The following is a 14,424-nucleotide window of genomic DNA, read 5'->3' as shown; positions in this document are numbered from 1 at the left end:
CATATGTATGTGTATCACTCTGGACGAAAAGTTTAAGCCGTGAGCGATCACAGAGCCATAAATTTGCAGTTTATTTGTTTCCTGTGGCTGAAGGTGCTAATTAAATACAGAGTATTAAAAAACAATGTAAAATGTTTATGGAGGTAATAGTATGGCCAAAAGAAGGAAACAAGTTTTTGTAATAACAAACGGTTTGTATTTTCTGAAACATTTATTTCTAACCATTTCTATATTTATAACGTACAAATAAACAAAACAAAAAAGCAAAGGGGACATAAGAAAAAAACAAAGCCACATAAGATGTTTAAAGTGTCCACTTTCTATCATCAAGCAGGCGGAGTATCATTTCTTGAAGGGTATGCGAACTCATTGTAAAACCTTCTCAGTGGCTCCATTTGTTTGACATTTTTGATGAATACGCTACGGTATTGCTTTTATTGGGTAGTCGAAAAAGTCTTTTCGTATTTTGTCAATAGATGTCGTTGGAGTAATCTATCCCCAGTGCTACCAATCACATTGTGTCATATCATATGGTGTTAGAAAGGTGACATTTTAGGCTTCATTTGACCAAAAAAAAATTAAATTCGGAGAAGTTTAAAAAAAGTTATAGCTGTTCAAAACTGAGTGAAAATAATGAAGAAATGCGCTATATTTTGAAATTTTTGTATAAAAAAGGGAAGAATGCCACGCATGCCACCAATGAAATTTGTGAAGTTTACGGAGACGATGCTGTATCAGATCGTGTAGCACAACAATGGTTCGCTCGCTTCCGTTCTGGAAATTTCGATGTGAAAGATGCACCTCGCTCCGGTCGACCTATCGTTGAAAGAGTCGATGAAATTATGGAAAATATTGACCAGGACCGTCACATTAGCTGCCATGACATCGCCAAGGCACTAAACATTCATCATCAAACGGTTTTGAACCCTTTAAAAAAGCTGGTTACAAAAAGAAGCTCGATGTTTGGGTACCACATGAGTTGTCTGTGAAAAATTGAATGGACCGAATTAACATCTGCGATTCTTTGCTGAAACGAAATGAAATCGAACCATTTCTGAAGCGAATGGTAACAGGAGACGAAAAGTGGATCAAATACGACAATAAAGTGCGAAAAAGATCATGGCGAAAGGGTGCTGAAGCTCAAAAAATGATCGCAAAGCCAGAATTGACGCTTCGAAAGGTTATGCTGTGTGTTTGGTGGGATTGGAAAGGAATCATCCACTATGAGCTGCTCCAGCCTTACCGAACGATTGATTCTACACTTTACTGTCAAAAACTGATAAGATTGAAGCAAGCAATCGAAAAAAACGGCCAGAACTGATCAGCAGGAAGGGCGTCGTCTTCCATCAGGACAACGCTAGTCCACACACATCTTTGATGACTCGGCAAAAACTGGGAGAGCTTGGCTGGGAAGTTTTGATGCATCCACCATATAGCCCTGACTTTGCACCATCGGACTACCATTTGTTTCGGTCAATGCAGAACTCCCTTAATAGAGTAAAGTTAGTTTCAAGAGAAGCCTTGAATACTTGTCGCAGTTTTTCGCCGAGAAACCACAAAAGTTTTACACTGATGGAATAATGTCTCTAGAAGAAAAATAGCAAAAGGTGGTCGACCAAAATGGTACATATTTGGTTTAATAAGGTTCATTATAAATATAAAAAAATGAGTTGAAGTTCGATTAGAAATACGAAAAGACTTTTTCGACTACCCAATATTTAAGCTTTTTAGAAGGTTTAGATCAGGCTCTTTTCCATCTACAGTAAAGGTCCGGTGTAAATACTTTTTAACCACAGCTTTATCACTGCCATGTTGCAACCACATTTCTAGGATTTGGTACAAGGGAATGTTGTCCAAAAGATCAACTTGTGAGAACTTGGCTCAGAAATTATGTTTCCGATGGTGAATAAAAGTCAATACAAATAATTTCTGACATCAACAAAATATAATATCATAAGAATATCCAAAGAAAAATAATAGTACTGAAACAATGAAAGTAAGTAATCAAGAATCTAACAAAAAAATCTTTATTATGATTTTTTTGTTTCTTTTGGTCTACATTAGTACCTACTTTAATATTTTATAATCTTTTATTAACAACCTGTACATCTGTTATATCAGCAATAAGAGTAATGTTTGTGGTGAAGATATTTATTCGCCACATAAACAAATGCCAATTTACAGGCCTCTTCTGCAAAAATAAAAGTTGTGGCGGGAATTACAAATTTTTCGTATTTTGTAAACAATTGCAATTCCGAGGCAATTAACACATCAATTTAAGAAAAAATATTGTATATACAGTGGAGAGAGACTCGAACAGTATTATCGAACATTCTAGAAGTTTAGTTGAAAAGAGAAAATAATTTAGGTGTTTGCAGTTCGCCTTCGGTATTCAGTGGCCGCTTAGTCAGCTAAGAGCTTGTGGATTAAATATTTTGAATCCCTATATTTCTAATGAAGAAAACATTTATTTTTAGTAGTAGATTACATCTATGTACATACCTATATATACGCATAAAGTACCTATTAAATATTCAAATAAAAAATAATAACTTTTCTACAGCGACACATCATCGCAAGCTGGGGTTTCGCTAACCTAAATATGTAAAATATCTTGGAATTATTGAAGGTGATAACCAATAATGGTCCGGTATTCACTAGAGCCGTACTTGCATTTCACCTTGTTGAATCATCTCCACGCTTTATGAGAGATAAATTTATGTAATTTCAAAAATGTCTTAGGGTCAAATCAGAGCTAAAAAACCACTGAAATAACTGCAAAGTACGGCGGCCGCCGTAGCCGAATGGGTTGGTGCGTGATTACCATTCGGAGTTCACAGAGAGGTCGTTGGTTCGAATCTCGGTGAAAGCAAAATTAATAAAAACATTTTTCTAATAGCGGTCGCCCCTCGGCAGGCAATGGCAAACCTCCGAGTGTATTTCTGCCATGAAAAATCTCCTCACAAAAATATCTGCCGTTCGGAGTCGGCTTGAAACTGTAGGTCCTTTCATTTGTGGAACAACATCAAGACGCACACCACAAATAGGAGGAGGAGCTCGGCCAAACACCTAACAGAAGTGTACGCGCCAATTATTTTTTTATTTTTTATTTTTTACGTCATTAAAATTTATATCAATAAAAGCCCATATACCTACATATGTATGTAAGCATGCATGCACAGATGTAAAAGCAATGTTTGATTGAATAATTGCATATAATAAATTTGTGAGCGTAAACTTAAATAGGAAACCGTAAACTGCGAATGAAAGCAATTCAAATATTGGCGAATAGTGAAAATAAAAATTAATGATAACAAATGTTGTGCTATTTGCAAAATTTATTATTTTCTTGCTAAGGGTTTTAATAGTTTTATCGGGTTTTTCCAGAGTAAGAAATCATTAATGTGTACGTAAGAATGAAAATAAAAAATCATTATATAAAATTACTTTAGACTATTAAAAAATAATAATAATGACGTCTTAGATTAGTTTGCGTTTTTCCACAATTAGGTAATGCGTAAGCGAACTCATTACTCAGAGTTGCATTAATTACTTTGCACTGGCGTTGAATTATAAATGAGTTGTCGAAAATTAACAAATCTCTTGCCATGCTTGACTGCTTTTCGTCTGCGAATATTGTTGTAATTGTTTCTTTGTTTTCGTGCTTTATTTTTTATTCACGTTGTCTGGCGGCAACCTTAAAACTCAATAAATTGTACAGTACGTTATTGATAACAGTAACTAATTAAAACCAAACTGCGGTGGTTAACTGCTCATTTCTCATTCTACTTATATTTCGCATGGCAAGAAATGAGTAATTGAAGGGCACGAAAGCTTAAGTCACATAAATATTTGATTAGACTTCAAGTTTTAACAGTCTTAAGTCTGTGTCGGTTTTCGCAAAATTGAAGTAAATTGTTTCAAATTTGACAACATGAAAATAATAGTAGAAACATAGCATCATATCAGGTTCATTACATTATACTATAAACGGCGCAAAATTAATCACCCTATCTGAAAATTGATAATTTTTGCAAATGACGACGAACGTAAATCATATTTCTCTATATTTATATGTATGGGCACTCTGAATTTTCTCTTGGAGGATATGGTAAAATTTTTGCTGTCCGCAAAATTGATTTTCGCAATTCATATTCGACATTATCCCATTAATGTGGATTTTGAGGATTTCAATTTTTGTATGCATGCACATACATTCTGTCAAAAAATATCGGGAATTGTTCATTTAAAAAGCGCGCGTTACAATATATCTAATTCTTCTTTGCTGGAATGTTGGTACAACTGTCCTCTATAGTGTCGCAGAGTTTGAGCACGATCTGCCAATTAGCTTGTTTTTGGCATTTAATTATATCAGTCCACGGCAGGTGTGCTTTGCGATTTTCAGTATGGATAAAAATATCGAACAAAGAAATTGTCTTAAATTTTGTGTTTTGATTGGGATTTCGTGTGGCGAATCATTGCAAATGTTGTAGAAAGCCCATGGTGAGTGTGCTTTATCAAAAACACGGGTCTACGAAGATTTGTCCCGATTTGGTCGCCCATCAATATCTTCAACGGATGAAAACGTTGACAAAGTCAAGAAAATGGTGCTGTAAAACCACCATTTAAGTTTGAGGGAGGTAGATCTCGACCTTAGCGTGTCTCACGAATCAATATGTAACATTTTACACCATCAATTGGACATGAGATGCGTGGCTGCTCGACTCTTTGAAAAAATTCATCGTAAGAAGGTGGCTGAGGACATGCAAGTGAATTGAGCAAGTGAATTCGGACCAAACGTTTATCCAGAGCATCATAACAGGTGATGAGACGTGGGTATATGAGTTTGACATGCAAACAATGGCGATATCCACATGAACCGAAACCCAAAAAAACCACGTCAAAGTCGGTAGAAAGTGAAAGTCATGCTACTCGTTTTCCTTGATTATAATGGTATTGTGCCCTCGGAATTCGTTCCAAAAGGTTCTACGGTAAATAAAGAATATTATTTGGAAGTTATGTGACCTTTGAGAGAGAATGTACTTAGGAAACGGCCCAATTTGTGGAAAGAAAACTCATGGATCTTGCTCCATGATAACGCACCGTTTCACAAGGCTCATAATGTGAGCACAATTTTGACCAAAAACTCGACAAATACGGGTCCGCCATAAAACTTTACGGAAATAAAAATGCTATAAAAAAGAAACTACTCAATATTTTTCCAAACAGTTTCTTTTATTTGAAGTACAATCCTTCCGGTTAATGACGAAACACAACTTCATTCATATGGCTGCCTCGGTTAGCCATGCATCATCCCATACCATCGGTACAATTTTTCAACACATTTTCGATTGTATGCGGCTGTATTTCAGCTATGCCATCGCGTATGTTGGTCTTCAGTGCATCAATTGTTGCTGGTTTGTTGGCATTACACTGGTCTTTGACGGCACCCAAAAGATAATAATCCAACGGCGTCAAATCGCAGCTCCGAGGCGGCCAAACGATATCAGAATTTCGGCTGATAATGCGATCTTCGAAGACAGTGCGCAAAAGATTGATCGTAGCATTCGCTGTGTGGCAAGTAGCGCCATCTTGTTGGAACCAAATGCCACCAATATCCTCCTCTTCAATTTCTCGGAACAAAAATTCGTTCAACATGGCCCGGTAATGCTCTCCATTGACGGTTACGGCCACTCCTCGCTCATTTTCGAAGAAAAATGGACCAATGATGCCTCTCGACCAAATTCCGCACCAAACAGTGACTCGTTGTGAATGCATCGACTTTTCTTCGAGTGCGTGCGGGTTTTCTGAGCCCCAAATGCGGCAATTTTGCTTGTTAACATACCCGCCGAGATGGAAATGAGCTTCATCCGTAATTTTCGTATACATTCTGCAACATTACCATGATTTTCAAAGTAATGTCGCAATATTTCCCAGCGTTCTTTGAGCGTATACACAACCATTTTCGTTCAGCGGAAGAATAAAACTAATTTTCTGTCAAATCAGATGACAGCTAAGTGTTACCATTCTTCAAATAATACCTAGTTCAAATCCGTAACGACAGATGGAGGGCCCGTATCATCAAACAACCACCGAATTTAGCCCTCTGTGATTTTTTCCTTTTCCCAAAACTTAAATTGCCACTTGGCAGACGCCGCTTTGAGTCGATAGAGGCCATTAAGGAGAATGTACTGGAGGAGCTGAAGAAAATCTCTTCAAACGTGTTTAAAAGGTGCTTTGATGACTGGACTAATCGTTGCCAAATGTGTATTGCTTCGAACAGGGCGACAAAATAAATTTTGATGATTAAACAATTAGTTTGAGTTTTATTAAACAATTCCCGGTACTTTTTTGACAGAATGTACATACAATAAAAAAATAGATTTTTAGTATTCTTGCTTAGTAGTTTGCTAGCTGAAATCAGATTACTTTTATATTTAAAATCGAATTCAACAAAATTCCAAAGCATTGGATTCTTGTAAAAAATATAAACGAATATTTTTTCTGCGAAACTTACCGGTACATGGGTGTTTGTATATATACTTTTTTCGTGTTTGCATATGTTCGTAAACGACATAAGCATTATTCCTTTTCCCTGCACTACTCTTTCGTCGAGGTTCGCAAAAATAAGTGTAATCCGCTTGATGGCAAGAATAACGGTTCTGCAGTAGATGGAGCAACCTACTGTGTTGCATACATTTTTATAAAGGAGAAAATATTTATTTGATATATCTAAATTTTGTCAAAGTGGGATTAAACAGTATCAAAATTACAGAATATCAGAGATTTCGATGCACCTTTATGGCTTATATAAAATAAAGTATATATACTTGTGTATACTATATACATAACCACATATTCGTATAAACAAACTCCTCATTTTAATTAACTACCTTCTCTCTCTTTTCTCAAGGCATTGCTCACAATAGCTTTTAACTGCTATTGTTCGTCAAACTAAGGGAAATTTAGATGGCATATAAAATACCAGTTTTGTTGTTGTTGTTATACTTAAATCCTTGCATTTTAACTATCGTACTAAAAATAAGACCGCTATTATAAAAAACGTGTTCCGTATTTTGGTGTTTCACGGTGATTCGAACCAACGTAATCCGAATTCCGTATGGTACTCACGCATCAACCCATTCGGCTGCGGCGGCCGAATCATTAATCAATATTTATTTATAACTTCAAAAATACGTCTTGGCATTGATTTCACTAAATTTTGCAACAAAGTACGGTCCAAATCATCCCAAGCTTCAATAATGCCCAATTTTAGCTCCAGTAAAGTTTTATATGAGCTTTTTGTACTTAATTGTACATTTTTATCCCTAATATTTTTCCATTTATATTTTGTATTATTTTTCCATTACAAGGAATTGTATTTTGAGATAAGAATTAATTATATGACAGTAAGGAAATTTTTTCCAGTACTTTGAAAGAATTAGGAATGTTATAAATTTGTTTAGCCCGTTGTAAGGAATTGTAAAATATAAATATTTTGCTTCCAATTCCATTGGCGAATCCACAAAGTGGTTTAAATAGTAATTGAAAATAATTTATTAAATTATTAGTTAGTTGATGACTAGAAGATCAGTAGATGCAGTAAAAAAATTGTCATAGGGCTATCGTTCAGTCGAATATCATGTGAACAACGCACCAGCGGGAACGAGGATCTGGTTCGCCCAAAGAACAACACTTTCTACGACTTTGGCGATTTACAAAATATTCTTAGAATTTTCAGTAAATCGATTTTTTTTTTACAGATTATTATTTTTGATAGTTTTAGGAGTATTTCTGTGGAAGTCGATTGTAAAAATTTCCCATAGATACAAGGGTAGAAAATGTAATTGCCCGACGAGAGTTTATGCACACAGGTAGCTGTCCTTCGTTTGAAGCACTTGAAAGTTTGAACTCGTTTTTCTCGAAACTTTTTTTCCGGCACAGTCTGCATGATAACTTACACAGTTTTTAATATTTTTTGATGCGGTTTTTTGTAATATTCGAAAGTGTTTTCTCTATAGTTTGTAGAGCCAGATTTTTGATATTTTTATTAAAAATTTTATAAATATAATTAAAGTGTGAATAAACTTTTTTTTATATTTATTCCTATTGTTATCCCTTCTAAAAACAGTTTTTCTTTTAGCGTATTTTTGGCGCTGCTGGATGTATGTAACCCCTTAAAGAACTTAAATATTCCTGCAATTCTACCACCAGGAAATTAAAAATTTCTTTTTAACTGTGATGACTTGGTTGAAATTGTACTGATGATTTTTATTAATTGACATACTAACTAAATTTTAACTGAAAGCAGATAAAATTTGACCCTTGCACTGACATTTAAAAAATAGTAGACGTATGCAAAAAAAAATACTTTTTAATAATCTGCAAAATCGAATATCGTAGTTTCCGGCACTTCGTCCCCGTCTATGTTCTCTAGAATTATGTAGCGTATATAGCTCATTGATAAAGCTATGTGAACAGTTTTCGGTATTTCAACAGCTTCGTTATATATCGGGTGTTTTTTGGCTGTTTTGACAGCTGAGACTGGCAAACTGTGTTGATACTTCTGTTCAGTAAGGCTTGGCAAGGCATCATGTATCGTTTAACGCCAGAACAACGCCTAGAAATTGTGGACATTTAAAAAAAAAACAGAAATATGTGGCTCGATAGCTCTCACCATTCACGTAACGGCCCATCGGCCCTTAATTCTTTCGAAATGAGGAAGGAACTGCCGTTACGTGAATGGCGAGCGCTATCGAGCCATGCTGACTAAATTGGTGTTTCCCACGTTGACGTTTCCAACAAGACAGTGCAACAACTGCTACTTGGGGAGTGCTTGAGTTTTTTTAAATTAATATTATTTATTAATTAATTTCTTCATTTATGAACAGCTAAAAATTATTTTAATTAAACTTTCCTTCAGCAGATATTCTCTAATGAAATGTGGTATAAGCTGCTATTAATGCAATGAAAAGAATGTGGCAAAACGTGACCAAAATAATTTTTTTTAAGTTTGTTTAAGCGCCTTTAACTCGATGCCTATATCTTAGTACATATTGAAGTGAAATAAGTAGATGTTTTTGCTGCAGGAGGTAACGTTGCACAAAAATTGTTTTTGGAATAGATTTTTGTTACAAGTATTTGTCTTGATATCCATATTGTAATATATTAAGTTTTTTTTGAATACAAACAGGTGGCAACACTCCGCTCAAGTTAGTGGTACACATAAATAATGCTCTTTCGAAGAAATTTTCTACGTTTTTACATATGCACATATACACGGTGGCGCAAAATTAATCATGCAGACTTGTTTTTGAGTAACTTTTTTACTAAATAAAAACATAACTTGTACTGATGGAAATCTTTATTTTGACCCTGTATGTTTGTATAGCGCAGCTGTATAGTTCGCAAGTATCAAATATGATAGACATACGACGCTATTTGCCAAAAATATAAATCTTCCGAGAGGTTGATTTATTTTGCGCCACCTTGTACTTATGTATATAGTGATTGCATCTTAGTTTTTATGACGATTATTTATGCACTCACATTAAGATAAAAAATGAATTACTGCATTTAAAATGATTTACTCCAGAAGAACTTACTTACATAGATCCGGGGAAGGAAGATTGAAATCATGCATGACTTAGAACAAAAATAAGGAAAAGCAAATGTTTTCTTATCATGGGTTGTTTTAGAATGCAATGCAATAGATTTTGATCGTACTTACCGATGAATTCTCATCACAGTTAAGCATTCCGTAGAAGTCCTCGTCGGGACTTCGTTTGAAACTCAACACCGCATCGACTGCACTCATGTTGCTATTGTTATTGTTGCTGACGTTCTAGGCTTGATTTATTTGAAATACTAAGATAGTAAGTACTTAGCACTGTGGAATTAAATGAAAACAATAAGAAGGCACACAAAATAAAAAAAGTAATTCATTAAATATTTGATCAAACGTACACCCAATTTCATTTAAGCCAAGCTTTCAAACGATATTTTGTTTGATAAGCGCGGGCACAATTGCAAAAACAATAACAGCAAGAGTTTTTATTTACTCGTATCATTACTTTCTTGATTTTAGTTATTTATTCTTCTAAGATAAGCCTCTATTCAAACTGAATTGTGCTTATTTAAAGTAAATATAGAATACATTTTCTTACGAATAGTTGTTTGTACACAAATCCAAGTGTGTGTACGTGCTTGAGTAGCTGGGAGATAATCCGACACAAAACAAACACATTATGTTAAAGAGTATGAAATTCAAGAGTAGGGGAAGGGCAGGAAAAATAAAAATTCTTGACTGAAGTCAGCAAAAATAAATTGACCTTCGGCTTAAGAATAACAATTTTGCTAAGTTTTTGAATAACAAAGTCGATAGACTAACAAAAAAATTGATTGGTATCGCATACAGAAATGCTGTTTGCTGCTTTTGCGATGCGATATTAGCTAAGGCGTCAAAAAATAAAGCATGAACTGCGAAAAAAACCACAACAAAACAGAAAAACTGAAAAGCTAGCAACCGTCACTTTCACTTCAATACACGTTGTAACGCTTATAAACACATTCTTTGTATAAGTCTATATTTTTTATATGTATATACATACAAGTTCATATACGAATAATATTTTAATAACTGAAGAAACACCAGAAAACGCGCGTAACACGATTTATAAAAAATAAGTTTATACAACGTCAAAAACAGGTTCTTTCCATTAAATTAACAAACCTTTTTTCAAAAAAAACTTTAAAAAATATATTTATAATTAGTAATTTTCCTATATGAATTTTTCAGTTGATGTTGCACGCGCGCGCCACGTTGTTATTAACAGCACGACGATTTAATAACTGCCACAGGCTCACAGTCGCTCAATCGCTCAGCGAATCAATTGCTCAACTTGCTCAGCTACTCAGCTGCTGCTGTTGCAGTTTCGCCTTCACCTTCGCCAGCGCACTCGCAATCTGATTTTATTTCTTTATTTGCTACTGTTAATGGCAACAATAGCAATCTCGTTCAACATTGAAATGCACACCTGCCGGAGTCACCACTGGAAGTCAGCAAAAGCCCCAAATGTTGTTGCTCCACAACTGAGCAGAGATGAAGTTCTCAGCGAATAATTTGAAAGTTGCACAACGAGCTTTAATATACAGCTCATTCCATACAATGTAGTTGTTGGTTGTTTTGTTTTTGTTCGCCACCTTTATTGTACTCCGCATTTGTATTCGTCTATCTGGTGAACAGCAAGCTGAGTTGAGCTAAAAACTGAGCTGTTGTTGAAATGTATTCCATATTATACTTAAATGTAGTTGATAAGGGAGTCCCAGTGTTTATAAAAAAATCTGGTTTGCTATTCTGAAGCACAAATCGATATGGTCAAGTAGAAGCTTGAATACAAATAGATGTTGTGAAAGTGTCAATGAGTCAATGAGTTGATGTTTCATCATATGATGCAGGCATGATGTGATAGTGATGCGTAAAAGTTGTTTCTATAAGTTTATGCACATATTTGTATGTAAACAAATGCAATATTCGATGTTATTTGATTTTTTAGTCATCTCCACTATTTAAATACCAGCATAATGTGGTAATTGTTGGAGAAAACCGCAAAAACTTGTTGCAAAATTAATTCATCTGAATCGCAGTTTGACGTCATTTACACACCGCTGGTATACTTAGGTTTACTCAAATACCAACTAATTTTATATTGAGATACAATATTCTATATTTATTCTATAATTTGTGTCGGTCTGGTTAGGATCTACAAAGTACCCTTTTAAGATAGCTGCAAGCAGAAAGTAAGTAACTTCATAATATTCCATGTACGAGTATGCTTCTAAGACGATTTGCCTGCAGCTTGACATGTGAAGAGGAGGGCGATTGTTTCAGCCGTGAAGTCTGAGGCTGTATGCAACCATATTTCCGTACTTGAAAATTGTCTGTATAAAGTATTATCCGGTTACGCGTGCTTTATATGCATACCTATATCCAGAAACTTATTTTTAAGCGATCTAGTATGGTGGAGAAAGACCCATGGAGGAGTTAGATTACGTAATGTTGAAGTCGCAGAGATGAAGTTGCCCTCCTGTTTTACCATGCCCCTAAATTTTGGCCAGGTAGGAATTGTGCTGGTTTTTCGATTTCTTCCAACTAAATTTTTTATTTTTGTAATGCAGTTTTTATTAGAGAAACTTCTGTATTTCCGATCTTTGCGATCGTCTCTAAGCGCATTCTTGCGTGGGTAGCTTGGCTTCTGTCAGTATGTTTACAATTGGAGTCTATAGTCTTAATGTTAGTTTCGATATATTCCTATTTGAATTGAATGAAGAATTGCCGCTTCAGTTATTTGATACAAGTCTGTTAATATATATTCTTTCTTCTAATAAACATATTTTACGGCATTTAATCAATTTAAGGCACGTGCATAGATGATTCTTGCGATCATTCTAAATTCATTTGTTATTAAAAACCTAGTGTTTTGAGATTATATATATTATATATATTTTTTTTCTTGTTCACTCCTCTCGGGAGCATAGGGCCTCGACAAGACATTTGTCTTGCGTTGGTTACGTGAATTTAATGTATTAGAAGATTACTATATATATTAAGAATTGCATAATACTCTAAAGCATTAGTGCCCACTAGTTTGAACTGTGTGCAAAATAATTTGTAATCGAATCCAATGTTCATGGAAGAGAGACAATTACGGTTTTATTTTCCTTTTCGTTTTTATTCGTAAAAGTGATGGCACCCTGTTTGATTTTTAAACTTTTTCATAAATTTTCCAATTATGTGTCTGCAGTTTTTAGGCTTTAAAACTGATTATTTGCATTTATTTTTATTTAAATAAGCATAAAAACAAAATCTTTTCTGCACATTTTTTATGTATAGGATCCTATTAATATGAATTTGAAATAAGTTCAATACGACTATGGTGACGTTAGTGTACAAAAAATAAATATCAGGTTCTGGGTAAAATAAGCTTTAGGGCAAGGAAATCCAAAAATTATTCAGAAAGGTTGTCCAGAAAATTAAAAAAAGTAATTCAAGAATTTTTGTTCGATATTGTACGCCAATAATATTTAATTGATATTTAATAATATTTATTTCAAAAATTAGAAATTAATCTCAATTCGGACTTAAAATACTTGTGTACCGCTTAAATGTCAACAATAAACTGTATAAGCGATTGGTTTGCATAATATTCAGCTTTCACTACCCTTCACAAAATAAATAGAATATCTTTTCATAAAAAAAAAAAAAAATATTGCGCCTACAAAATAAACTCACAGAAGCTTAAAATATTTTACTTATAATACTAATAATATTATAAAAGCATATTTATGAACTTTATTTGTATTGAAACGAAAAATATTTTCGATTTCTTTATCATTGGGAGTCACTGTACTACATCTATTTTGTTCGCATGTATTTCAATGGATAAGATGTGCTCTAGAAAGCTGCTGTATTTTCCCATGCAAGCGCTTTCCATTGAACTCTCTCTTTTTAGCCAAGCAAAAGCTTTTTGTTTTGTGGGAAGAAAAGCTCTTATGAAAGTGTATAACTTTTATATGAGGTGTTGTTAGAGCTTTCTGCTTTATAAAAGCTTAGTTGTGATAACAGGCTACAGCTTTTGAAAGTACAACATATTTATTGCCAGATTGTTTAGCCAGAAGTTTAGCAAAGGCTTGGGATATTTTTTTTGTGGACTTTAGTGGATTTCTCTAAAATTCGTTCAAATATCTAATTATTTTTAAATTTTAAATGACAAATAAATTGAATACTTTTGGGAAAAATTAAACGTGATGAGATTATTATTTTTTTAAAGCTTGATAACCGTTTTATTAAATTGTGCGATTAACAAAAAGAATTAAACTAAAAATTTAATTTTGGAAAATTCTTAACAAAAATTATGTCTCTATGGCGTTTGGTTTTTTTGCTTTAAATCATAAATCAATGCATGTTGCTAAGGGCTAAAAATTTTCTTAAAAAGCAACAGAGTAATCAATGATAAATAAAATAATGAAAACTTCAAAAACTGTTAATTATATGCTGCATTTAATAAAAAAATATATTTTGGGAAATATTCTTATTTGCGTTCGATAGACTATTACTATGGTCCACTTCTCTTATCTTCTATCTTTGTCGGTTTGGAACTTGCCGAAAATGTTTATTTAAAGTCAGTATAAACCCTTTGTAATTTTTTCATGCTTAGACGCCTTGTTAAAGTCAAAACCTGTTTTAATATTGTGAAACATTTAAGCACAAAGGGGGTGATTTCCATATAATATAAGTAGAAAGAGAAGGACGGCATAAAACAGATGTTGAAAATCTCATGACGGGAGGGCGAAAGCTTATTTTAGCTATAGTTCAGATATATCTTAACTCGATTATTTTGCGTTTTCGTTTGCTTTGATGCCATC

The 14,424-nt window shown here is 34.0% G+C and overlaps 1 protein-coding gene across 5 annotated transcripts in view; it reads right to left on the bottom strand.

Annotated features, from left to right (window-relative positions):
• Positions 1-10,988, bottom strand: part of LOC128871995 (J domain-containing protein) — a 93,884-nt gene extending 82,896 nt beyond the window's left edge. The window contains exons 1-2 of one of the 5 annotated variants that reach the window (XM_054114238.1): positions 10,733-10,988; positions 9,731-9,889 (exon numbers count right to left, since the gene is read on the bottom strand). In XM_054114238.1, the coding sequence (XP_053970213.1) occupies positions 9,731-9,817 (87 nt within the window). In that variant the 5' untranslated portion in view covers positions 9,818-9,889; positions 10,733-10,988. Of the gene's footprint in view, positions 1-9,730; positions 9,890-9,966; positions 10,112-10,166; positions 10,539-10,610; positions 10,632-10,732 lie in introns of those variants that run through there. The other 4 variants (XM_054114242.1, XM_054114241.1, XM_054114240.1 and 1 more) reach the window with 4 other exon arrangements.
• Between the last annotated feature and the right edge of the window lie 3,436 nt (positions 10,989-14,424).

This window comes from Anastrepha ludens, chromosome 2 (assembly GCF_028408465.1).
Source record: "Anastrepha ludens isolate Willacy chromosome 2, idAnaLude1.1, whole genome shotgun sequence".
Taxonomy (NCBI): Eukaryota; Metazoa; Arthropoda; class Insecta; order Diptera; family Tephritidae; genus Anastrepha; species Anastrepha ludens.
This window is presented reverse-complemented; position numbering and strand designations above follow the sequence as displayed.